Source organism: Bos grunniens, chromosome 3 (assembly GCF_055505025.1).
Source record: "Bos grunniens cultivar Pamir isolate PY7600 chromosome 3, Bosgru_T2T1.0, whole genome shotgun sequence".
NCBI classification, from domain to species: Eukaryota; Metazoa; Chordata; class Mammalia; order Artiodactyla; family Bovidae; genus Bos; species Bos grunniens.
In genome coordinates, this window is record NC_141167.1 from 107143571 (window position 1) to 107167968 (window position 24398).

The 24398-nt window shown below is 41.7% G+C and overlaps 2 protein-coding genes across 4 annotated transcripts; one reads left to right on the forward strand and one right to left on the reverse strand.

Annotated features, from left to right (window-relative positions):
- Positions 1-1896: 1896 nt before the first annotated feature.
- On the reverse strand, positions 1897-16598 carry CCT3 (chaperonin containing TCP1 subunit 3). The gene is made up of 14 exons (XM_086393324.1): positions 16447-16598; positions 14387-14448; positions 13652-13702; positions 13500-13562; positions 12361-12457; positions 9244-9361; positions 7615-7801; positions 6832-6981; positions 5718-5850; positions 5456-5537; positions 4203-4383; positions 3230-3475; positions 2843-2974; positions 1897-2230 (listed from the first exon to the last, which is right to left on the reverse strand). The coding sequence occupies exons 1-14, from the start codon at positions 16475-16477 to the stop codon at positions 2126-2128; spliced, it is 1638 nt and encodes a 545-aa protein (XP_086249450.1). The 5' UTR covers positions 16478-16598; the 3' UTR covers positions 1897-2125.
- Positions 16599-16833: 235 nt separating this feature from the next.
- Positions 16834-23538, forward strand: TSACC (TSSK6 activating cochaperone). Of its 3 annotated transcripts, none has more exons than XM_086393329.1 (4): positions 16834-17178; positions 17735-17794; positions 21808-21930; positions 23308-23538. In XM_086393329.1, exons 2-4 carry the CDS (start codon positions 17758-17760, stop codon positions 23523-23525), a joined length of 378 nt encoding a protein of 125 aa, XP_086249455.1. In that variant the 5' UTR covers positions 16834-17178; positions 17735-17757; the 3' UTR covers positions 23526-23538. The 3 variants fall into 3 exon arrangements, with proteins under 3 accessions (XP_086249455.1, XP_086249457.1, XP_086249454.1); XM_086393331.1 differs by having other exon boundaries at positions 16834-16897; XM_086393328.1 differs by having other exon boundaries at positions 16834-16859.
- Positions 23539-24398: the final 860 nt, after the last annotated feature.

Sequence of the window (24398 nt, forward strand, 5' to 3'; positions counted from 1 at the left end):
CAGCAGGATCGGCTGTTTGGGACTAGTAATATGCACACTATTACACGTAGAATGCATGGACAAAGTCCTACTGTACAGCACAGGGAGCTACATTCTCTATCCTGTGATAAACCAGAACAGAAAAGAACATGAAAAAGAATATATGTCAATATAAGTCACTCTGCTGTACAACAGAAATTAACACTGTACATCACCTATACTTCAGTAAGATTTAAAAACCTTTCCTTGAGAAAAAAATAGTTGCACCTCTCAAGGGTCACCTCTAGGCTTGGCATGTGAGGATACACGCAAGTGTCTTGGCTGAGTACATAGTGTTTAACAGGATTCAAGGCTCTCCCCACCCCCAAAACACTGCTTTATGAGGGGGCAGGTGCAGAATAGAATTTAGTTGAATCCAGGAATTTGCCAGAGAATCATGACAGAGTCAAGGTGGCAGCAAAAACTGTGTTCATGGAATCACTTTAGAGTCCATGCAGGCAACAATTGTTTGGGTAATGACTTAAAGGCTTGGAAAATCACAAAGTGGCTCTGAAAGCTCTGATGAAGGATAGAGATTGATCTAACATTCCAGGAGGAATTTCCATAGGTTAGACTACTATGTACAATTATCCATGTATTTAACCACTAGAGGTAAAACCAGAATGGACCTAGAAAACTGTAAAGAACAAATGGGAGGCAATTCCTCCCACCATCTCTTCAAGATCTTTGAGAATTAACTCATTATCTTTCTTTGTCTGAAAACTCTTGAGGGAATTAATACTTCATGTAGAGGCAGGGATTTCAGCAAAAGGTAGGTAGGCTTGTTTCAGAGCCTCTCATAGAAAAGGAAAAGCTGAAACCTTTAGACCGGGTTAAACAGCAAGTTAAATACCAGGTGTGATGAGAGCAGATCTCCAAAGACCCTTTTCAGGCACACCTCTGTTCAGTCATCATTGCTAGTTGTAAATGCAACTTTAGAGCCAGACCATCTACACAGGAATTCTAGGCCTGCTACTTATCATTTTTGTGACCCTTGGACAAACTACTTTATGGTTTGGATTCCTAATAAAACAGGGTTATTACCCATCTTTCAGGGTCCTTTTAAGGACTGGCCAATATATGCAAAGTGACCAAAACACAGCCATTATACAATAAGCACTATGTGCTAGCCATTATCATGCCACCTGATATTAAACTTAGTAATACTAACTCTTGTGGTCACGGAGGAGATACAATCTGGTTGCATGAGTCATGAGGACAAAGGGAACAGGGAACGGCGCAGAGGAAGGTCTCTGAAGAAATCAAAGGCTAGCCCCACCTAGCCTCCAGAGTCTCAGGGTCACAAGATGTTTTTTTTGTCTTGATAAAAATGAAGCACAAAATGGGACATCTTTTGTTAATGTTAGCAGGGAAAGTAGAGATCCTCCTGTGACACAAACACACCAGGAAAATAAGCCAGCAAGCCAGAATAGACTGGAATCAGGAAGAACCCTGGGAGACAGCTAAGAAAGAATTCTAGGTATGACAGGAAAGATCTGCAAAGCTACAGGATACAGTACAAAAAACACATGCTCTATGTTCTTGAGGATGAACGCCAGAGCCCTGGCACATATTGGGTGTCGCTCTACATACAACCACACACAAGGAATATCATAGTTGGGACAGGTTCTTCCTGTTCTTTGGGTGGTGAATGCAAAGTTGTGCTTCTTTAAGCTTTACAGTATCAAGCTTTGAATTTCAAGAGCAATCCCAACTAGCATCTACTGAGAAGAGTGAAGAATACCCTCTCAAGAAGACAAAGTTACCTAATGACCTCAATCCCCATCCTTCTTTCTCCCCAGTAAGGTTTTTTGCCTTCTCCCTCCTTGCCAGGAGGCAGAGATATGACCCAAGGTTGAAAAACACATAACAACCATCTCAAATGACTTAGATTTAATCATCGGAAGCAAACTAAATGGAAGGCTTACAATAGAGAAGAATTACATGTCAGTGCCTTTTGCAAACTGAGCTGGGACAGAAAGAGACTGGGGCTGCCCCTCAACCTGATCCCTTCCAAACAAAGATATCCACAGTGTCCCTGGCAGTCTGGCCCAGGGAAGGGGGAGACTCTGTTGGCTCTGTGCGTTGAGGTTGCCTTGTCCACTGCTCACTCCTGGCCAGCATCAGGAGCTCCGCCCTGCCGGCTCTGGTCGTCACCCTTCTTTTTGTGGCCTGAGACGATGTCATCAATCCGCAGCAGCAGAACTGCCGTCTAGAAGAAAAACCACAGCCCCAAAGAGGTCAGCAGACAGGAAGGACACTTGTTTTCTTTTAGACATTATCACCCAGCTCCTCCTACATAATTATCATTTTATCTGAAATCTACCCTTCAATAGTCTTGAATGTAAATGGAGTTCTCCCTAAGCAAGAGATGCTACTTGTGCTAGTTAACTTTTTTTTCCCTTTTGGCTGTGCCACACAGCTTGTTGGATCTTAGTTCCCTGAGCAGTGGCTGGACTTGGGCTCTGGGCAGTGAAAGAGCAGAGTTCTAACCACTGGTCTGCCAGGAAATTCCTTACCTTGCTCTTTAAGACTTTTTTTTCATGTGGATCATTTTTTAAAAAGTCTTTACTGAATGTTACAATATTATTTCTGTTCTATATTTCGGTTTTCTGGCCCCAAGGCATGTGGGATCTTCGCTCCCAAACTAGACACTAAACCTGCACCCTGAAGTGGAGAGTAAAGTCTTAACCACTGGACCACCAGGAAAGTTCCCACTACCTTGCTTTTTAAGTGAGCTAAAAATAAGCAGGGGGATGGAATTCCCGGGGAGATCTTTTGAAGAATACTCAAACAGCACAGCATATGATTTTGACTGCCTCACCTCTACTGCTGTCTTATACGTTTGCAGCTTTACAGCCAATGGTTCCCAGATGCCCAGTTCTTTCATGTCCACCAAAGTGCCTGTCTCACCATTTACACCCCAAGTCTCACAATTCTCCTGGGTATGCTTGGCCTGTAGTTGGAACAAGCATAAACAGTTAAAGGGGAAAATATTAGGAACTGACAGAGACCATTAGACAAGAACCAAATACACTGATTGATAAGGTAGGAATAAGAGAAAATGCCAATGACAGCAAATAAGGTAAAAATTAAGATAGAGTTTTTAAGGGAAGAAGCTACCAGGAGAACCTGGGGGGACAGACATGAACCACCCTTAGTCCCAACACAGCTTTTCCTACCTAAGAGAACAGCGTGGAAAGGAACTCACCCGAAGGGAGGTAAGCAGACGGATGGTGCTGGCTCCACAGTTCTGGATAAGGGTGCGAGGGATGACCTCCAGGGCTTGAGCAACAGCCCGATATGGCCACTGTTCCACACCAGTCATGGCTTTGGATTTTTCTGTCAAGGCATGAGCCACAGCCATCTCAGAAGCCCCACCCCCTGGCACCAGCTGCGGGTCCAGAAGAACATTGCGGCACACTTGCATGGCATCCTGGAGGTTGCGTTCTACTTCCTTGGGAAAGCAAACCGACAGTATAAAGCCAAAGTTCGATGACTCAGGAACAAACCGGAAGCATCAAAGGACTTCCTGATTGCCAAATTTGGTAAACCACCAAAGAGGGCAGACTAAGAAAGGTCCTTCAAACCTTTTGGGAAGGGTAGATGCTATAACTGTGGAAAAACACATTAACTACAATTCCTAGAAGGCCACGGGGAGGAGGTGTCACCCTGGGATATTAGGCTTTTGTCCCCTGTGCTTGAAAGACCTATACCCTACTCTGCCCTGTCTACTTGTATACTCTAGGAGGCTGCACAGCATAGTGGAAACTCTGTACTTATTAGCTATGTGCATTCCGTAAGTTATTTAACCTCATTAAAAAAAAAGGTAATATTTATTCATTTCAACTTAAATAAGAAAACAATGGTTGCTAGGGGATGGGGAAACGATGAGTTTAATGGGTATAGCACCTCACTTTTTCAAAATAAAAGTTCTAAAGATCTGTTGCATAAGAATATGAATATACTTAACACTGCTGAACTAATACACTTAAAAATGGTTAAGACAATAAATGTTACATTTAAAAAAATTTTAACCACAATTTAAAATAAAAACATTTGCAGCTTCAGATGACAACTGAATAACTATAAATGGCAAACAGGAAAATTTTAGGCCCTTTGGGAAACTCTCAAGAAATGGAATGACCTACTTCAATTCAGTCACACTTCTAAGGCTGACTCACCGAGAGAATCTCTTTGCTGGCCCCTCGGAGAAGAATTGTGCAGGCCTTGGGGTCTTTGCATTCAGTGATGAATGTAAAGTACTCATCTCCAATTTTCTTGATTTCCAACAGGCCTGCCCCTGTTCCAACATCTTCTTCTCTCAGTTCCTCTGGCCTGCTGACTATCCGGGCCCCACAGGCTCTAATGATTAGATGGGGAGGAGGGGGATAGGGAGAAGACCAGATGATGTCAGATACTTTGACTCACCTTCCTGGTCCCTAGAGTCTGTGGTGGGGGATAAAGGAAGGGCAAAAGTGGATTGCTAGTAACATTTCTACCGAACTTGAGAGGTCTTGGCTGCCTGGTGAAACAGATTTCCAAATACAGAGGTAAAGTTTCCTTAAACTAATATAGTTTTATAAGTGTACATACCTAAGATAATTACTATAATGAGATACTGTTTAATTCAAAGTATATTCAGTAGACCCTAAAATTTGGACAAATGAGTTCTTATGCACGTTACATAGTGGTCATTTCTATGTTGAACTTGTCCTATATTGCCTAGTTAGATCTCAAGGCCAATAACAGGACTACACTAAAAACAAAGCAAAGGTCAAGCAAGAAGGAAGGTAAATATATGTCTGACCCCATTTTAATGAATGTAGGGCTAATTTTTTATGTCATTCTTCCCCCCCGCCTCATGGGCATGCAGAGTCAACTATATATACACATGCATGCCCCGCGCCATTTCAGAGCAAGCGTTTTAAGAATAAAATCGCGTTTTAAGTATAAAATCACATTTGGATCTATGGCGTATTATGTGATGTTAGGATAGACTTAACATTAAAAAAAAAAAGAAAAAAAAAGATGGACCTAAGCCTAGATATCCATGCTGAAGTAGTGAATGCAATCTAAGGTTGCATTACAGTAACTGAGGATCCAATCAAGTTAATTATTGGTTCTATCATATTCTGAGCTAGTTAAAACAGACGACTCTGAAATGGACCCCTATACCAAGGTGGTGATCACAGATGTCTAAGCATAAGCTGTTCACTTCTGGTTAGGAGCAACAGAATCTCATGCAGCAGATAATTGTTACTCTGGGGGACCTCTGAAGAGGGCAGATGGCTAATCCCAGGTTATTTCCACCTGTAAATGATTTGGCTGATTGTATCCTGTTAAGCTTTATCAGATAATGATGACTACATTATGAAGCTACAAAATAAAAACACATGGGAAGGAGCACAATTTTATTTCTACCTGACCTACTCACCTAGCAATGCGATTATTATCTGTCTTCCGGACTCTGCGGATGGCTGTGATATTTGCTCGCATGAGGTAGTGCTGAGCTAAATCTGTGGAAATAGAGATGTCAAGTTGGAAGCCAGAAATTCCGGGTTCTGAACTGCTTTTATCTTCCATGTACCCTAACCATCACCCGTCAATTATGTTCAGTATATGACAACATGGGATGAAAAAAATTACCCATCCTCTTCTACCACAACAGCAGTCTGGAAAAATGAATGGAGTCCTACCGGAGATGCCCTTCTCTGTGATGACCACATCTGGCTTCAGCTGGATAATGTCCTCACAGAGCTGCTGAATGTACTCTTCTTCCATTTGGAGGATTCGAGTGAAGTCTTCCTCTCGTGTGATTTCAATGTCAGTCTATGTGGTGAAGAAAAGTCACCATGAATTAAAAATTCTGAACTGGTGAAGCTCTTTAGCTACTACTACACTCCCTCTGGTATAGAAGGAAATGGCAACATACTCCAGTCTTGCCTCGAGAATTCCACGAACAGAAGAGCCTAACGGGCTACAGTCCACGGGATTGCAAACAGTTGGACAAGACCGAGCAAGTCACACACCACACACACACACACACACACAGTTGGACAAGACCGAGCAAGTCACACACACACACAGTTGGACAAGACCGAGCAAGTCACACACACACACACACACACACACACACACACACACTCCCACCCGACCCCTCTGTTTAGCCCTCTCATGTATCCCAGAAAGCAAGAGCTGGAATAAACCATGATCCAACACCTTTGTACACCAGTTTAGCTCCAAGAATCATCTACATCTAGCTTAACCCCATTTAGTTATTTACTGGAAGGAAAGTCACATGCAATTAGTGGAGAGTTTGGCTAAGGTCTATAGCCACTTAGTTCAATGTTTCCTCTGACTTGTCAGCATGCAGGGTAACTCAGGGTCTTAATTCTCCCAACTTCTAATGATTCTTGTTCCCAATCACCGTTTGATAAGCTTCAGTTACTTTTATTCAAGTGTGATGGAGCCTTGAGTTTCCTGTCCTTTGGAAATTTTTTAGCACTTCAAAGCTCAATTAACTCCTACTCCATGTTCTACTAATGCATTAGAAAAGGTTGCATGATACTCTGAAGCCAAACAGAGCTGGGTTCAAATTCTGATTTGGCCAATACAAGGTATGTTCCTGAAGCAATTAACCTAACTTTTCTGAGCTACAGATCCCTCATCTGTAAAATGAAAGTCAGTATCATTTGCTCTTAAGGGTTGTTGTAAAGGTCACACAGTAGGCATGTACCAAGCACTTCTTACCTCCTTGGTATAGAAACAGAGTCTTACATCAACTTTACTGAACAGGGCCGATGCCCTTACCTGGCTCTCTCCTTTCTTGTACTCCAGAGAAGAATCCAGCAACACAATGCGAGGGTTCTTGATGTAGCGTCGCATTCGTGGATGGGTCACATCCTTGTTAATCATGACTCCACGTAAAACACACGAGTCTTCAATGATGCCCCCAGGTATCTGAGCAAAAGAATTACTTTAATCCACAACCAGGAGACACTTCTCAACTTCCTTTTCAGACATTCATTTTTCCCAAATAACCACCATTTCAGATTTCTAAATTTTCCACAAACCTCAAAAACAACTACAGCTTCAATCACCTTTCTTTCTCTCTAGGAAGCACATCAATCTTAGACCATGACACACAATTTGAAGGTTGGCTGAAACAGAAGTTCAGTGATTCACAAAGATTTAAAGGGGCATATATCTCTACCTCCTGAAAGAGAGTTCCACGAATTTTAGGTATAGGGCTCCCTCTACTGGTCACAAGTTATTAATGCTTCTTTTAAATCTTAGATGGAGAAAGCTTTATTAGTGCTATGGTGTAGAGCCCTTATTTCCTGACCTAGTGTCTGATATGCACACAAATACAGACAAAAAAAAAAAAGGCTTTCCCTTGCCCCTGTAAACCGTGGGTAGAGAGAGCAGTGAAGCTAACAGAATTATTTCAGATACCTCTTTAGTACCTTCTTTTTCAAGATTTTTGTTTTCCAGGTAGTAAATACTCTTCTTCCTGGTTCTAATAACAAAGGTATCTTCCTCTGATTTAAACTTACTTCCTCCGCAAGCAAAGTACACACTTGAAGAGTTTACCTTTTCTACCCTTGCATATTTCTTGATGTCAATCTCTTTCCGGCCGTTCTCCTCAAACTGTACAGTTTTGACAGCATCCAGGGCAATGTTGCAAGCCAAAGAAGACCACCGACTGATTACTTTGGTAGTAATGGAGCTGTTGATGATGTTCAGCATCGTATCTCGGTTACTGGTGTCGACAGGGATACTGGAGAAAAGAAAAACGGGTAATATGGTCAGGTGGATCTTGGATATTTAAGAAATCCCTCATCTACATCTTGATGGCTATAACAGTGGGCCAACAGGCAGAAGAAGTGGAAATTTGTTTCTTCATAGGAAACTAAAGTGTTATCAAGAAGTAACCTTGTCCATCTTCTGCTTTTCAGAAAGCTTACAATTAACCCATCCCTGGAAGGTGTCTCAAATCCCTGAATAATCTGCTCCCTCCACATTTACTTAAGAGTTTACAGTACAATATTCTCTTTCCTGTCTACTCCAACCATATACACTCTATATAACTTTAACAACTTGAGTCAAGACATATTTCATCTTTGAAACTTCATCCCTTAACTAAAAAATCCTGAAAGTTGTAGAAGACCTTGGATACTATCTTGTCCGAATTTTCACATACTGCTGAAATCCCTGTTATTAACAGTGTAAGACACACAATAAGCAATCATCAAATAGTTGTTGAATCATGTATTTTAGAGAAAAAAGCAATAGCTTCAAAAGTTATTGCTTGATAAAAAGAAGAATGTTAATGACTCAGCTCCCAACATTCAATAAATTCTTTGTATCTCTACGTTCTTACAAAGCTTACTTCATAAAATTACCTGCAATCAAACACCTCATTCTCTAGGAGTGCTAGTTATCAAGCACTTTGTTTCTTAATAGCAGGCGGTACAATACAAAGCTTCCACACTGCGGGGTACTTGTGCATCCAACAACCCAAGAATATGAGTAGATTATAGGTTTTATTTTTTAAACAACTGTTTTAATAAAAAAGTTCTGCATTTTGTATCTTCTCATTTAACTGACATTCCCTTAAGTAGAAGTCACACATTTTTATATTCTTTTTATTATACCTTATAGCACTCAGCAAACACAGACCAACGGCAAGTTCTGTGATAACTAGACTGGATTCAAACAGCATTTTCAGTACCATCCTTTTCGTTTTAATGAATATAGCTGACTATTATCCTATACAATGCTGTGTATTACAGAGAGTACTGACTGGATTAGTTATAATCATACATGATGGTAGGATATTTTAATATTAAGTCCTCAATAATCACAGTTATCTAACTCCTTGTTTCTCCTACTACAATCTATAACTTTGGAGTGAAACTCTAGTTCACTTACTATACATTCCCCAAGGCATAACATGGAAACTAGCAGGCTGCATGTAACCAAAGCATGTTTTGAAGAACTGAACCTAGCTCCTTTTATTTGTCTGTTCTGGATCCTTGGCCGTTTTCTAAAAACTTTTATTCCCCTTATCCTTCCCTTCATTTTGCTCCCCTCTTTCTCCTTGCAAAATAATACGAACTACTGGTGATGTGCCCGGCCTTCCTTTACCACCTAAGAACAGATCGGTCTTCAGGCCTTCCTTGGTCGACACCACCCGCTTCTGGTCCCCACCTCCAATACCTTATTTTCTTAAGGGTGCTGATCATATCGTCCAATGCCTTGCGGTAAGCACTGATCACCACTGTTGGGTGCATCTGCTGCTCTAGGAAGTGCTCAGCCACAGACAGCATCTCCCCAGCTGAAAAAAGATATATATACCATAACATCTTAAAAAGTATCTGGATTTCAAAACAACTTCATTAAAGCTTCTAAAATACCTGCTCTTTTTTTCTAAAGCAGGTCTGCCCCAAAGGTATGCCAACACTATTTCAAATTTTGTACTCTGTACAAGCCAACTCTGAAATAAAGTACTAATCAGATACATTTTAAATGACTAAAGATCGATCCTAGGGTTTACTTAATTCTGTGATCTAACTACTTATGTTATCAGTTTCTTAAACAGTAAATATTTTTCCAAAGACTCTAAAAAGAAAGAAAAATACATAAAGGAAAATCGATTTGCTTATTATTTCAATACCTAAGATGTAGTCAAACTGCAGGTACTGAACCCCCCCACCAAAACTCTACACCCAGAGAATACCCATTAAAATCTTACCCTTTGGAAGAGGATTATTGGTAAAATGCCTCTTTCTTTTAAAAACTGTCCTTACTTTTAATTCTAATTAAAACACACACAAACACAGAGAAATACAAATACACACTGACATACAAAAGTTTGCTTCTAAAACACCATTAATTTTGGTCAAAAAAGGGCCTTTTACAAAATGCTTATATTATCAGGTCCACTGACACTAATTCTTTTTTTTTTGACAGTAATTCTTAAAATGTACACAAATGTGTCAAAGTTCACCTATCTACTCTCTGACATGAGCTCAAATGTTTGATTTTGATACTTTAGAATTCATAAGTGACTATTAAGTATATTAAAATATAATCAAATATTGTAAAAGATGCTCTAATAACTTAGAAAAGACTATGCGCTGTTAAACAGCAGCCAGAATAGTATCATAGAAGTTATCTTCAGAAATGGCAATATTTTGGTGTTTTTTTAAATAGCTATGTCTAAAATACCTAGACCTATGGATAGTTAACCTATTTAGTATCTTCAGAAGATTCAACTAAGATTGCTGTTGTTGGTATTCAACTTTTTCAACACCATGGACTATGGTCCATCAGGTTTCACTGTCAATGGGATTTCCCACGCAAGAATACTAGAGTGGGTTGCTACATCCTTCTCCAGGGGATCTTCCTAACCCAGGGATCCCAGCCTCCTGCGCTGGCAGGTGGATTCTCTATTCAGATCAGATCAGATCAGTCGCTCAGTCGTGTCCGACTCTTTGCGACCCCATCGTAGCACACCAGGCCTCCCTGTCCATCACCAACTCCCGGAGTTTACTGAGACTCACATCCATCAAGTCAGTGATGCTATCCAGCCATCTCATCCTCTGTCATCCCCTTCTCCTCTTGCCCCCAATCCCTCCCAGCATTAGAGTCTTTTCCAATGAGTCAACTCTTCGCATGAGGTGGCCAAGGATTCTCTATTACTGAGCCAGTAAGATTACCATCAGAAAATTCTCATGTTGCTACAGATATTTTCAAAATGAATGCTATTATAAAAATTTCACAATCAACTTAAAATTTATGAAACTAAGGCAACACGCTAAGTTTTCAAATGGATGTTTTATGATCCCACAGAATGCAGAAAGATTAGGCCATTAAAACATGTATAGCTAAGACTCAGTCTTAAGATTCTATATTTCTCTATTTTACTACTCACTAAAGTCTGTAATCTCAAAATCAGTATTTACTGCACTTAAATGGTCATTCACAGAGAGGCAGAGATGAAAAATTTAAAGCACCCAATGCATACAATTCCCAGGCAAGACTGAATGCTCTGCCTTGTTTCAGCTCTCATCTTGTAAAAAAGTGTCCTTTATGTGGTATATTTAGTGGTAAGTTTTCCTCAAATTTGTGCATTTTCTTGGTGATTTCACTGTTGAAAGCCCTTAAGTACTATCTACTTTTCCCACGTGCAAGAAGGCTCTGATGTGCCTTGTAAAGACAATGAACTTACTAGATAAGCTTAGTTCAGGTGTGAGTTACAGTGATATTGGGCATGAGTTCAATGTTAATGAGTCAACAATGCACATTAAATACAGTATCTTTAAAACAAACCATGTTTACTTAAAAACAACATCCAGAGCTTTCCTAATGGCTCAGCGGGTAAAGCATCTCCCTGCAATGCGGGAGACCTGGGTTCAATCCCTGGGTGGGGAAGATCCCCTGGAGAAGGAAATGGCAACCCACTCCAGTATTCTTGCCTGGAAAACCCCATGGACGGAGAAGCCTGGTGGGCTACAGTCTACGGAGTCATGAACAGTTGGACACGACTGAGCAACTTCACTTTAAAACAAAACATAAAACACATATTTATGCTTGATAAAATATGTGACCAGAGGCTCAAAGGCATCTAACCCCATATTACCTCCTGGAGTGATGGTTTACTGCTAAGTCGCTTCAGTCGTGTCCGACTCTATGTGACCCATAGACGGCAGCCCACCAGGCTCCCCCGTCCCTGAGATTCTCCAGGCAAGAACACTTGAGTGGATTGCCATTTCCTTCTCCAATGCATGAAAGTGAAGTCGCTCAGTCGTATCCGACTCCTAGCGACCCCATGGACTGCAGCCTACCAGGCTCCTCCGTCCATGGGATTTTCCAGGCAAGAGTACTGGAGTGGGGTGCCATTGCCTTCTCCGGGAGCGATGGTTTAGTACTAATTCAGTGTTTGCGGTGACTTTATAGAAAATAATTTACTGTAATGAGAATAGACTGTAATTTACTCTAACACATTTGAAAAACTTATTCTTTACCATGATGAACATTTTATGCTCAGTTGGGAAAGAATACATAGAAAATTAGCAACAAGTTCTTTAAATAGTTATAATTAATGGATTAGTAAAAATGTTCTTAAAATATGACTCAGGGGACTTCCCTGGTAGTACATTGGTTAAGACTGCACTTCCACTGCAGGGAGTGCTGGTTTGATCCCTGGTCAGGGAACTAAGAGCCCACATACTGAGCAGTGTGGCAAAAATATAAAAAAGACTGACATTATCTCTGGCAAAAATCTAATGTTTCAATCTAATTTTCCTTATCAACCTTCCATTCTCTTCTTACCAAGAATAATTACTGATGTGGTCCCATCTCCAACCTCTTCATCCTGTGTCCGGCTAATTTCAATCATCGACTTGGCTGCTGGATGCTGCACTTGAATCTGAAAAGAAAAGTACAGGGCTACCCTGGTGGTCCAGTGGTTAAAGAATCTGCCCGCCCATGCAGGGGACATGGGTTTGATCCCTGGTCCGTGAAGATCCCACATGCTGCAGGGCAACTAAGCCCGTGTGCCACAACCATTGAGCCCGCCTTCCCTAGAGCTTGTAGTTGGGAACAAGAGAAGCCACGGCAATGAGAAGCCCTCACGCTGCAATGAAGAGTAGCTCCTGCTCACCGCAACTAGAGAAAGCCCATGTGTAGCAATGAAGACCCAGCCCAGCCATAAATAATTAGAAAAAGAAAAATGTAGAATTCATTGAATCAACACTACTCAAAGACCTCTTAACCCATTCTGCTTGGTCCTAACTCTTAAAGATTCTTGCTTCCACTTACTCCCTTTTATTGTTTGATCACAGATTTAAAGATTAAAACTGGCCTCCAAGATATCTAAGTAAACCACTTTTTCAAGTAGTTTTTGCAGTGGGGCAGAGGGAAGGAGGAGGAACGCATTAGACAACTTAACTATTAAAGTTTCTTGAGAACAGAACAGTATCTTTTAGCTAATTTATTGGGAGCACCGTTGTGGTGGTTGAATTGTGGCCTTTGAAAGAACATGCTGATGCCTCACTCCCTGGAAACTGTGAATTCAACCATATTTGGAAATACGGTCTTTGAAGATGAAATCAAGTTAAGACGAGGTTATAGGACAAATCAGGGTAGGCTCTAAATCCAACCACTGGGATGGTAGAGACACACAAGAGAATGCCGTATGACAGAATGACAGGTTATAAGCCAAAGAATGTGGTCAAGATTCTGAGGCTAGAAGAGGAAGGGTACTTCCGTAGAGCCTTCAGAGGGAGTGTGTCACTTCTGACACACTGTGTCTGGACCCCCAGCCTCCAGTTCATGAGAATAAATTTCTGTTGTTTCAAGTCACACAGTCTGTGGTAACTTCTAAGTAGCCCAAAGAAACTAACCATTATTTACCTTATCTCTTTATGTGTCTTTTGTAAAACGTTAGAAAACAAAATGAAAAGTCCTACCTCTCGAAGAATGGCATTGCCATCATTGGTCATCACGATGCCTCCCATGGGGTCCAAAAGCATCTAGGACCAAAGCAAAGATTATATTTAAGTGTCCCAGAAAACAGAAAGGGAAAACGTGTAGCTGAAGTTTCAGTATGAAATAAGCCTACCTTCATCATAGACTTCGGTCCCAAACATGTTCGGATGATATCTGCGATAGTCTATTGGAAAGAAAATACAAAACACGTTAAGCACAAACCAGAGGATGGTGATTGTGTGTTTTAGGGGGAGGGGCATGGGCAACTCATAGAGCCAGTGTTTTAACAAGGACACTTCTAAAGTAGGGTTTGCAACTAACTTTCAGTATAGGGTGTCATATGGCTAGATTCTGTTCTTTGTCTTTCCCCCTTTGGGAATGTTTTCTGGATATGCAAAGAAATAACTTTTCACAAGGAAAAAAAAGGGACATAGCTCTCACAGCTTCAGTTTCCCAGCAGTCCACAGATAACTGAAAGTCCACATATTTGTACTTCCTTCCATGATAGTGGCTTCCACCTCATGCTAAATTATATCCAGGGCTATTTTATTCTTTCATTCAACAAATGTTTACTGAATATACCTATCCAGGATCTACAGTGAGTACTAGGAATACAAAAGGGAATTAATATAGTTCTTTTACCCAAGTAATTCAGTCTAGTATGGGAGGCAAACACAAACATGCAATATAATATGCACAATATGAGAAGACCATTAGATACATCTCAGAGAGGGAAGGCTTCTTTCTCCTTACCACCAAAAGGGAAATGTCCTGAAGGAAAGGAAATCAAATTTTCTTCCACCAAATCACAAATACAGAAATACAAATACAGGCAAACTATTATAAACAACTTAAAAAAATATGCTACCTTGGCAGCATTGATGTTTCCAGATTGAACTTTTCTTCCAGATTCACGCTTTGTGTTCTGGCCTAAAACAGATAAAAACAAAAGGCATGGGAGGGAGATTCAAAAGGGAGGGGATATACGTATACCTACGGTTGATTCATGTTGAGTTTCAACAGAAAACAACAAAATTCTGTAAAGCAATTATCCTTCAAAAAAAAAAAAGGCGACACACCAGTATTGCTCCACTGTATATAAGCTACTTCCTAATCTTTGAAAATAAACACACACCCAGGTTTCATGAATGTATACACTGATTAAAGCTTATCGACTTGTACTCTTTAAATATCAATTATACCTCAACAAACTGTTAAAAAATAAACACATGTACTTATGGCTACTTACTTATTTACTTCAATTCCTGGTATAATAAGAACAATCCACAAAGCTTCACTTCAGAATCTTGGTCATCACTTTCCCTCTAACCAAACATTCATGTACTTACAGCAAGGATTCATAATCTGAGCTGTATCAGATTCTCAAAGGGCTGGTGTCCCTAAAAAAGCATGAATCTCTTCTTTATATAACAAGGGAAAGAGTCTGGGGATTTACATTCTCACACTAGGATATGGTGAACCATACCCACAGTCCCAGCATAAATTATTGACAGTGACCCCCAGTGTGCTGTGGAATGAGCACACACACTCAAAAGTATTGGGGTTTGCAAGATATGGTCACTTCATGCTTGGATATAATCAGAATGCCTCAGTTACCCACTTACCATAAGTAACAGTGTACTATATACTTTAATAGGGAGCACAATCAGTTACAGCTGCTACTGCCAAGGATTAACACGGACCTCAGAAAGGTTGCACAATGCACCACTAACTCACCCTAGGGCCCTTTCAATGAGAGACAAGCCAATGGCCATAACTGAACCAATGTATTGTTTTTCTCACTCCTCTCTCCAAATTATATTTTCCTTACAATTTGTTGTAAAATTTTCGATCCCGTCCCATCAAATCTAAACACAACTCTCTGGATTTAGATCCCTATTTCAGGCATTGTTAACTAAAATCCTGCATGGATCTTTCTGATGGATTCATCAGGAAAAAATAGTTTTTTATTTCTGAGTTAAGCGAATGCTTGTCTTAAAATAGTTATTTTCCAGGTGTAGAGAAAATAGATAAAATCTCGGAACAGCATTCTTTACACAGAAGATGGTGAGAAAGGCAAAATGGCTAGTCAAGCATGTCAAGTGATCATGCAGGATGAGGTACAGAAGTTACACAGGGTAGAAACATACCAGGGGAAGACAAGTGAAATGGGACTCATAAGTAAATAAGAAATCTGGGATGTTCCCGAAGGTAAAAAGAACTAATTAAGAAATTTGGGAAAACTCAGTTCGTAAGTGGGAAAGATTACAACGGACGAGACATTTGCAGGGATAATTACATCTAATATAATATGATCAGTGAGAGAAGCAGGGTTACATCAGGAACAGGGGTTAACAAATGAAAATTCAAGACAACAGTTATCATAAAAAAAAATGGCCAAGGAAACTCGCTGTTTGCCAGACCCTCTTTTAAACAATTGTATCTACTTATCTCATTTAAGCCTCACAATTCTACGAGGAAATACTGTTAACCCTAATAATAAAGATGGAACTATTTCGATCTTTATTTGGCCGAAACCACACCACTATTAAAGGATGGACCAAGATTATAAAGCTAGGCCAAATTAAAAAATATTTATTCATTCAGCTACACACTGAAAATCGCTCAAGGAAGCGTGCAGGGGCAAGGGTTGGGAGTGAAGAACGGAACGCCGAGTGGGAAGCATCTTTCCGAGGTCACTGCCCGGAAAGACAGAGCCTCGCGTTCGGCGAGGGTAAGGTCAATTGGCGTTTGCGAAGACAGGGGAATGGGTTAAGGAAAGAGGGAAACGGGAGAAGGGGCTTCCAAAATGAACGACTGGAAGGCTCCGCGGCCGAACCAGGGCGCGATTGGGCTGGGGCAAGGCTGTTAAGTGCGAAAGGGGAGGGCGGCGAAGGGAGTCCCTTCCCAACCTTCCCCACAACTCACTAAGCACGAGCACCGGACGATGACCCATCATGGCGGCGCGATGCAGAGCCGGGTACCCAGAGCTGGGGGAACCGGCAGAACCTTCTGGAGAGAGAGAACCAGAGAGAAGCCCAGAAAACGCTGCCTCCTCGGGGCTCACACCTAAACCCGCTACTCTCTGAGTCACCACCAATCACTGCATGCATCTCACTGACCGGCACGAAAACACACCAATTGACATTCTTAGCCCCACCCCCTGCGTAAGAACGCAGGGCAAGTTAGATAGAGAAAGCACGATGATAGAAATGCGAGGGCACAGGCGCTTGCGCAATAGGGTGGCCGCTCCCGGCCGCGTGCGGCGCGAACCTCAGCGCAAGCGCCGAGGCTCCGGCAGTTGGCCGGCACGCCACTGCGCATGTGTATCAACAACAAGGGTGGGTGCTGGGGTTGAGGCTTTCGATTAACACTGCAGGTGAGGTCATTAAACTCTGGCGTCTAGGCTTCTCTCGGGCCGCGAAGGTCAAGAAAGGCGTGGCAGTTTCCACGCTTTCGTTCCAGCCTTAGCAACGGCGAGCGATAGAGGGGCGGGATTTAAACCGGCTGTTGAGAGAAGATCTGGCCGGTTTGATGCTGGGAAATGGGAGTTGTAGTCCAATCCGGCTGGGCTGAGCGGTGACTATCCTTCCTGGCACGCTGGGAATTGTGGTTTATTGTCTCTGACTCGTTGCTGTGCGTGGACTTTCCCTTTCTTAGGTAAATGCTTTATTCTGAGGCTGTCAGCGGTACCAGGAGGTGGCTTAAGTTTTTCCCCGAGTTGTCCTATCCAAAAGACTTTTTCAAGTGTTCCCTGTAGTGCTCTCAGGATTTTCTTTCTCCACGCCCATTTCCTCCCTTGCCCTCCTCATCGCCTCAACTGCAGTGCAGGTTCATTAGAGTTGCTGGAGAGCACGAGTTTTAAAATAACCCTACAGAATGAGAAAAGGACTGATATTACAGAAATTAAAACGAGAGAACACGGAATATTTGCCTGTTCATAGGAGACTTGTAAGGTTTAGGCGTGGTTAAAGTACTGTTTTGTCCAGAAAAAAAGGAAATAGCTGTTTTCCAAACTAAAGGAAGGGCCCTGAGACCAAAAACAATTCAAGAACAGTTACTTCTATTTCGCCATAAACTAAGACAGTACATCCTTTCACACTTTTCCCTCTCCAAATTGGAACAGCCTGAGGTCTACTGGGGAGAACTTAAATTGTTAATAATAAAACAGTAAGATGGGTTGTCAGTCATGAGATACTATGATTTTTTTCCCCAGGCACCACACCTGTGGGTGTTCAGATGGAGCAGCTTCCTAGTCATCCTACTAACAGAAGAGGTGTGTGTCAGATGCCCTGCTTCCTCTCACTTAAAACCAGACCTTAATTGCCCAGCTTTTGGGGAAATGAAACTAGTTGTATGTATGGTTTTTTCCTGTTACTTAGTCGGAAAGTATTTGTATTTGTTATGCATTTCCCACTAAATGTATTCCTAGTGCCTAGAACTGGATCTATTAAATAGTAGATACTCAGTAATTATAAGTTGAAGTGTATTATTATTCCTTTGCATCTCTTAATATTTAGGACAGAAGACATACTATTGACTCGAGTGAACAGATAATCAAACTGAGTGGGACAGTCCCACTAGTGGCCAGGGAAGTGCCTGAAACCATTTGACTCCAGAGCCTATTCACTTAATTGTAGGTGGGATAGATTATCTGAGAGGTCTGTACTGTCTTAACGTGAACATAAGTGAACTAGCTCTTTTCACAGATTATATTGTGCAGTGGTAAAGAACATGACTTTGGCATCTATAGGCCTGGATTTAATTCGAGCACTGCCTCAGTGAAAAATCTTAAGCAAATTTCCTAACTTCAGATAAGATCAGATCAGTCGCTCCCTTGTGTCCGACTTTGCGACCCCATGAATCGCAGCATGCCAGGCCTCCCTGTCCATCACCAACTCCCGGAGTTCACTCAGACTCACGTCCATCGAGTCAGTGATGCCATCCAGCCATCTCATCCTCTGTCGTCCCCTTCTCCTCCTGCCCCCAATCCCTCCCAGCATCACAGTCTTTTCCAATGAGTCATCTCTTCGCATGAGATGGCCAAAGTACTGGAGTTTCAGCTTTAGCATCATTCCTTCCAAAGAAATCCCAGGGCTGATCTTCAGAATGGACTGGTTGGATCTCCTTGCAGTCCAAGGGACTCTCAAGAGTCTTCTCCAACACCACAGTTCAAAAGCATCAATTCTTCGGCGCTCAGCCTTCTTCACAGTCCAACTCTCACATCCATACATGACCACAGGAAAAACCATAGCCTTGACTAGACAGACCTTTGTTGGCAAAGTAATGTCTCTGCTTTTGAATATGCTATCTAGGTTGGTCATAACTTTCCTTCCAAGGAGTGTCTTTTAATTTCATGGCTGCAGTCACCATCTGCAGTGATTTTGGAGCCCAGAAAAATAAAGTCTGACACTGTTTCCACTGTTTCCCCATCTATTTCCCATGAAGTGGTAGGACCAGATGCCATGATCTTCGTTTTCTGAATGTTGAGCTTTAAGCCAACTTTTTCACTCTCCACTTTCACTTTCATCAAGAGGCTTTTTAGTTCCTCTTCACTTTCTGCCATAAGGGTGGTGTCATCTGCATATCTGAGGTTATTGATATTTCTCCCGGCAATCTTGATTCCAGCTTGTGTTTCTTCCAGTCCAGCGTTTCTCATGATGTTAAATAAACAGGGTGACAATATACAGCCTTGACGAACTCCTTTTCCTTTTTGGAACCAGTCTGTTGTTCCATGTCCAGTTCTAACTGTTGCTTCCTGACCTGCACACAAATTTCTCAAGAGGCAGATCAGGTGGTCTGGTATTCCCATCTCTTGAAGAATTTTCCACAGGCTACCTACTTCATAGGGTCAGTATGAGAAATGTATAATGTATGTAGATCACTTTTTATATTTATTTTGTCTGTTCTTCCTTTTGCTGCTCCCCAGTCTCATCCTCTATTATACATTGTGTAGTCATCAGTATAGTTCTTTTAATATGGATTGTGTGTAATGTACTCTTCAAACCTTACAGTTCAGTAGAAAATGCACTGTCTACAGTGTAATACTGTCATTTCCTGAGAATAGCAGCCATGTCTGTTTAATGCACTGTAGCATCTTCAGTGGTTGATACATAGAAGCACTAAGCTATGTCTTCTATGTATGAATGAGTAAATTTGAGTTTTCTATCTTCTTTGATCTTATTATGACAGTGAATTGTGGATTTCCACTGTCTTGATCCCTTTAATTCTTTCGTGGAGCCAGATAGTCTGCCTTTCCATCCATTGCTCTTCTTTGGATTTTTTATTTTTGATTTTTATTTATTTACTTACTGTTGGCCATGCTGGGTCTTCCTTGCTGCACATGGGCTTTCTTTAACTGTGGTGAGTGGGGGCTACTCCCTAGTTGCATTGGCTTCTCGTTGCAGTGGCTTCCCCTGTTGCAGAGCACAGACTCTAGGGTGCCCAGGCTTCAGTAGTTGCAGCTCCTGGGCTCCAGAGCGTGGGCTCAGTAGTTGTGGCACTCGGGCTTACTCACGGACCAGGAATCCAATCCAGGTCCCTTTCTTCGGCAGGTGGATTCTTAACCACTGGACCACCAGAGAAGCCCTCCTCAGTCTACTTTGCCACTTCCTTTTCATCTTGCAAACTTTGGGAAGGAGTTCCCCAGAGGTCCAGGTTTCTCTCCCAGATTTTGACCTTGGAGAGCTAATTTATTCTTGCAGCTCCTTCATCACCTCTTTGTGTCTGGCCTGGAAGTTTGACCTTTCACCTGAGTTCAGTACCATCTCTTTGGCTGTTTTTTAGGCGTTTGGGCTGCCTTGTCTCATCTCAGATCCAATATGTCCAAAATGTGATTTATGTTAATATGATATTACTGAAACTCAGATTTCCTTGAGTGAAAAAGGAAATTCAGATGCTTGTGCAGTTGGGAGGGTTGATGAGATAGCTGGAGAATAAGAATGAATAAGAGTGATGAGGACCACAGGGACTGGAACTGAGGATTCAGTGCCTGTAGCTATCTGCCCATCTATCTCTCTTTCTCTTATACTGTCTCTTCTCTCTAATCTCTTGCTTATACCTGCTTCTTAAAGCATGCTAGCCAAATTCACTAGCTTTCATTGACCCCAGCTTTACATCTTCCCAGCAGAGCAAATTGAGGAAAGCAAGCCTGGACACAGAATCTACCTATCAGTCCCAAGGCATGACAAGCCCAGTTTGCCTCATGTGCTTACCCCTTGGATCAGTCCCAGTTGCCAAGTGGGATAGGCTACCATGATTGGCCTATATTAGGTCACATGTCCATTCCTATTGGAATAGGGAGAGGGGCCTGATGTATGTATGACCTAGAATCTGGAGAACGAGTAGCTTCTCAGAGGAAGGGTGGCTCAGTAGACAGAAATAACATATGTCTCTTATAACACTCGTCATTTTCTTCCTACAAATCAAAACTTCCTTCTAACTTAACTATTTTTGCCAAAGGTAATCTATTTTTCCCCATTAAGAACTTCCATGTTCAACCCATTTTAATCCTAATGTATTGATTAAAAATTGTATCATATTTTCTAACCCTAAAAAGGCTCAGTGATTTTCTGAGAGAGTCTCAGATTTATATTGGAAAGGGTCTTCCATGACCCATCCTGCTTTTCCCACTCTCCCCACCCTAATTCTGGCCACTTTCCTAGGGCTCCTTATCATTCTAGCCACATTCTTGCATCCTTGTCTTTGCTCATACCATCTTTTTCCCTCCCACTTGAATTATCTTTTCCACTTATCCGAAGCTTCCTGTTTTCAAGGTCTAGGAAATATCCTCCACCTGCCTGGAGTTGTCTTTGTCTATTGTGCTCATGTTGATACCTCTCCCCTGCCCTTTCAAAAACATTCATTTTTACATTTGATCACATTTCAGTATAACTAAAAGATAAAAGGACTTATTTTCATGCAAGACTATCAGACTCACTGTTTATGTTCTGTGTTGCTATATCACCATTTCACCAGTGTCTGATTAAACACCTATGAAACTATGTCTTGGGTCATGTTTATGCTCTAGCATTCAGTGCAGTAGTCAGCATGTAGCACAGATCAATAAGAACTTGTAAAATGTAAGCAAATTAGATTTTAGCTTATCCCATCTCTGCTTGGTTTCCCTTAGTCTCACTGTGGTTTCTTTTTTTGTCTTATATAACTTTCTTTGGAGACATTCAGGCCAGGGCCTCAGCACTTTGAATTCATAGACCAGATGCAGGATTCTAATTAGGCTGTCCCTAGTCAAAATGAACTCTGACTTAGTTGCCTCTGATTTTGTTCCAGCCAAAGAGGAGGGTAATACTGTGCCTCTTTGTCGAGCCAAACCCTCCCCCAGCTTTATTAATCTTCAAGCAAGTTCCCCACCAGTCACTTTACTGAAAATCCTGCCAACAAAGTTGCCGTCAGGTAAGGAAGGAGGCAGGGTGGATTTCCCAAATAGACTCAGCAGCAGGGAGGGTTTTCTGGACAAGGTGGCTAGAGGTTTCTTTTATTGATTTTGGTGCTGACTTCTGGGTCCAAGCACCTTTAGATTTTTCGCTGGTAGTTTGTTGATTATTCAGTTCTGTTGATTTCATTTTCTTCCTGATTTTACCAGTTCATTTGTTTGTTTGTTTTGCTTATTAATGCCTTTATTAGACTGGAAGGACTGAAACAAGACTTTCATTGCTTGTTTAGTAATGTTAGTTAAAAAGTGACTAGGGAAAGAAATAGTAACTATTAGCTTAGTTTCTTTGCATTTCAGTTATTCATCCTCCCACAGAAAAATCAGCAAGTTTAGCATACCTGTGGGAAGCCAAACAGAGCACTCAGTTCAGTTCAGTTCAGTTCAGTTGCTCAGTCGTGTCCGACTCTTTGTGACCCCATGAATCGCAGCACGTCAGGCCTCCCTGTCCATCACCAACTCCCAGAGTTCACTCAAACTCATGTCCATCGAGTCGGTGATGCCATCCAGCCATCTCATCCTCTGTCATCCCCTCCTCCTCCTGCCCCCAATCCGTCTCAGCATCAGGGTCTTTTCCAATGAGTCAACTCTTTGCATGAGGTGGCCAAAGTATTGGAGTTTCAGCTTCAGCATCAGTCCTTCCAATGAACACCCAGGACTGATCTCCTAGAGAGTCATAACTCCTGAGTTTGAGGACCTCAGGGTTTAATAAAGAAGTCAAGACCAATGAATATACAAGGTATAAATAACTGCCGGGGTTAACTGGCAGAGCTGGATGTGTATAATATAGTTAAAAACATTAAAAATGGGTGCAGCAAGACTCGTTGAAGTTAGAAAGCAGGAAGAACTTCGAGTCACTGCTAATGACCTTACTGTGTCAGGTCAGAGAGAAGAAGGCTGAGGCATCTCCTGAGCTCTTGAAAGGGAGGTTAGGCCTCAATCTCAAACCATTTCATTCACTCATCAAATATCTGTTGCACACTTACATGACAGGTATCCTTCTAGATGCTGGGGACACACAAGTGAACAAATCAGACAAAAATCCATGCCTTCCTGGAGTTTACATTCTAGAAGGGGGAATTAGCCAACAATTAACCAAATAATCATAAGTACTAAGGGGAAAAGTGAAGCAAGGGAGTGAATAATAAATTCCAGTGTATTGGTTTCAAATAGGCTGGCCAGGTAGGCTTCATAGAGAAGGTGACAGTTGAGCATAGTTACATCTGGGTTGAGTTGTGCCCAGAAAGCTTAGAGGGGTCTTCTTAGTAGAACCTTTCCCATCTCAGTGCAATTATAAAATCTCTTTTGTCCCCTTTGCACCTCCATTGCTCTTCCTTCAGGTATTAACCACAAGCCCAAGGAATGCCTAGGACTCCTAGAATGTATGTATGCCAATCTCCAGCTTCAGACCCAGCTCGCCCAACAACAGATGGCTATTTTGGAAAATTTACAAGCATCCATGACACAACTGGCTCCTGGGAAAGAAAACAAGAACTCTTCTCTCCCAGCCTTATCTCGCAATCTATTGTTAAGTCACCTGCCCCAATTCAGTAAATGAATTGTGGAACAAAGTTATTGTGTATGTTTTCCCTGCTCTCTTCTCAGTAAACCGTTGATGGAATCTGGGCTTATATATTCTATATGTGGTTGGTTGGTTGGCAAGATCGTATTAAGTGCTCACTGAGTGCAAAGCGCTGTACAAGCACTTGGGAATGCATATTACAAGAGAGAGAAATTGTGGGGAGGGAGTTTACTATCTAGCAAAGCAGAAAAGACAGTTCATTGTAAAATTTAGCAGTACTCTAAGAGGGAATGGAAGTTCAGAGATAAAGGTTAGTAGGATACTGGATCAGTTGTGGAATCTTGCCGGAGGAAGTGGTGCCACTTGATGAAGGAGCTACATTGGATGGCCTGGGCAGATGAAGTAAGGTAGTTCTATGTCAGTTGGAAAGCTTGGGCAAAAACCGAGAGGTAGGGGAATAAGTCATCAAAAATTAGGAAAAGAGGATTATTTTACCCCCAGAATGTAGAATGTGATGTGAAGCAGAATTGGAGCAGCTGAGAACAGAGCAGCTTTCCCTGGAGGATTGTTCTGCTAACAACTGTTAGAAGCTCTGGTTTTATTTGAAGCGCCGGAAAGCCATTGAAGGCTTTCAGGTAGCAAAGGATACAAAATGGGCAAAACATTTTGGGGCGGAAGGAGGATGCAAGTGGAGAGGCCCCTATGAAACTACCAGGGTCTGGATAAAGGGTTTAGATATAAAGACAGGCAATGGGTAAATCTTAGCTATATTGTAGAAAGGGACTAGTCTCGAGCTTGAAGAACCAAGCGACAGCATCCTGAAATTTCTAAGTTGGGAAATCAGTTCAGCTTTCATGGGGGTTCAAATCCAGCCACATGTTTTCAGTGTTTGAGAAGCGGACACCAGAG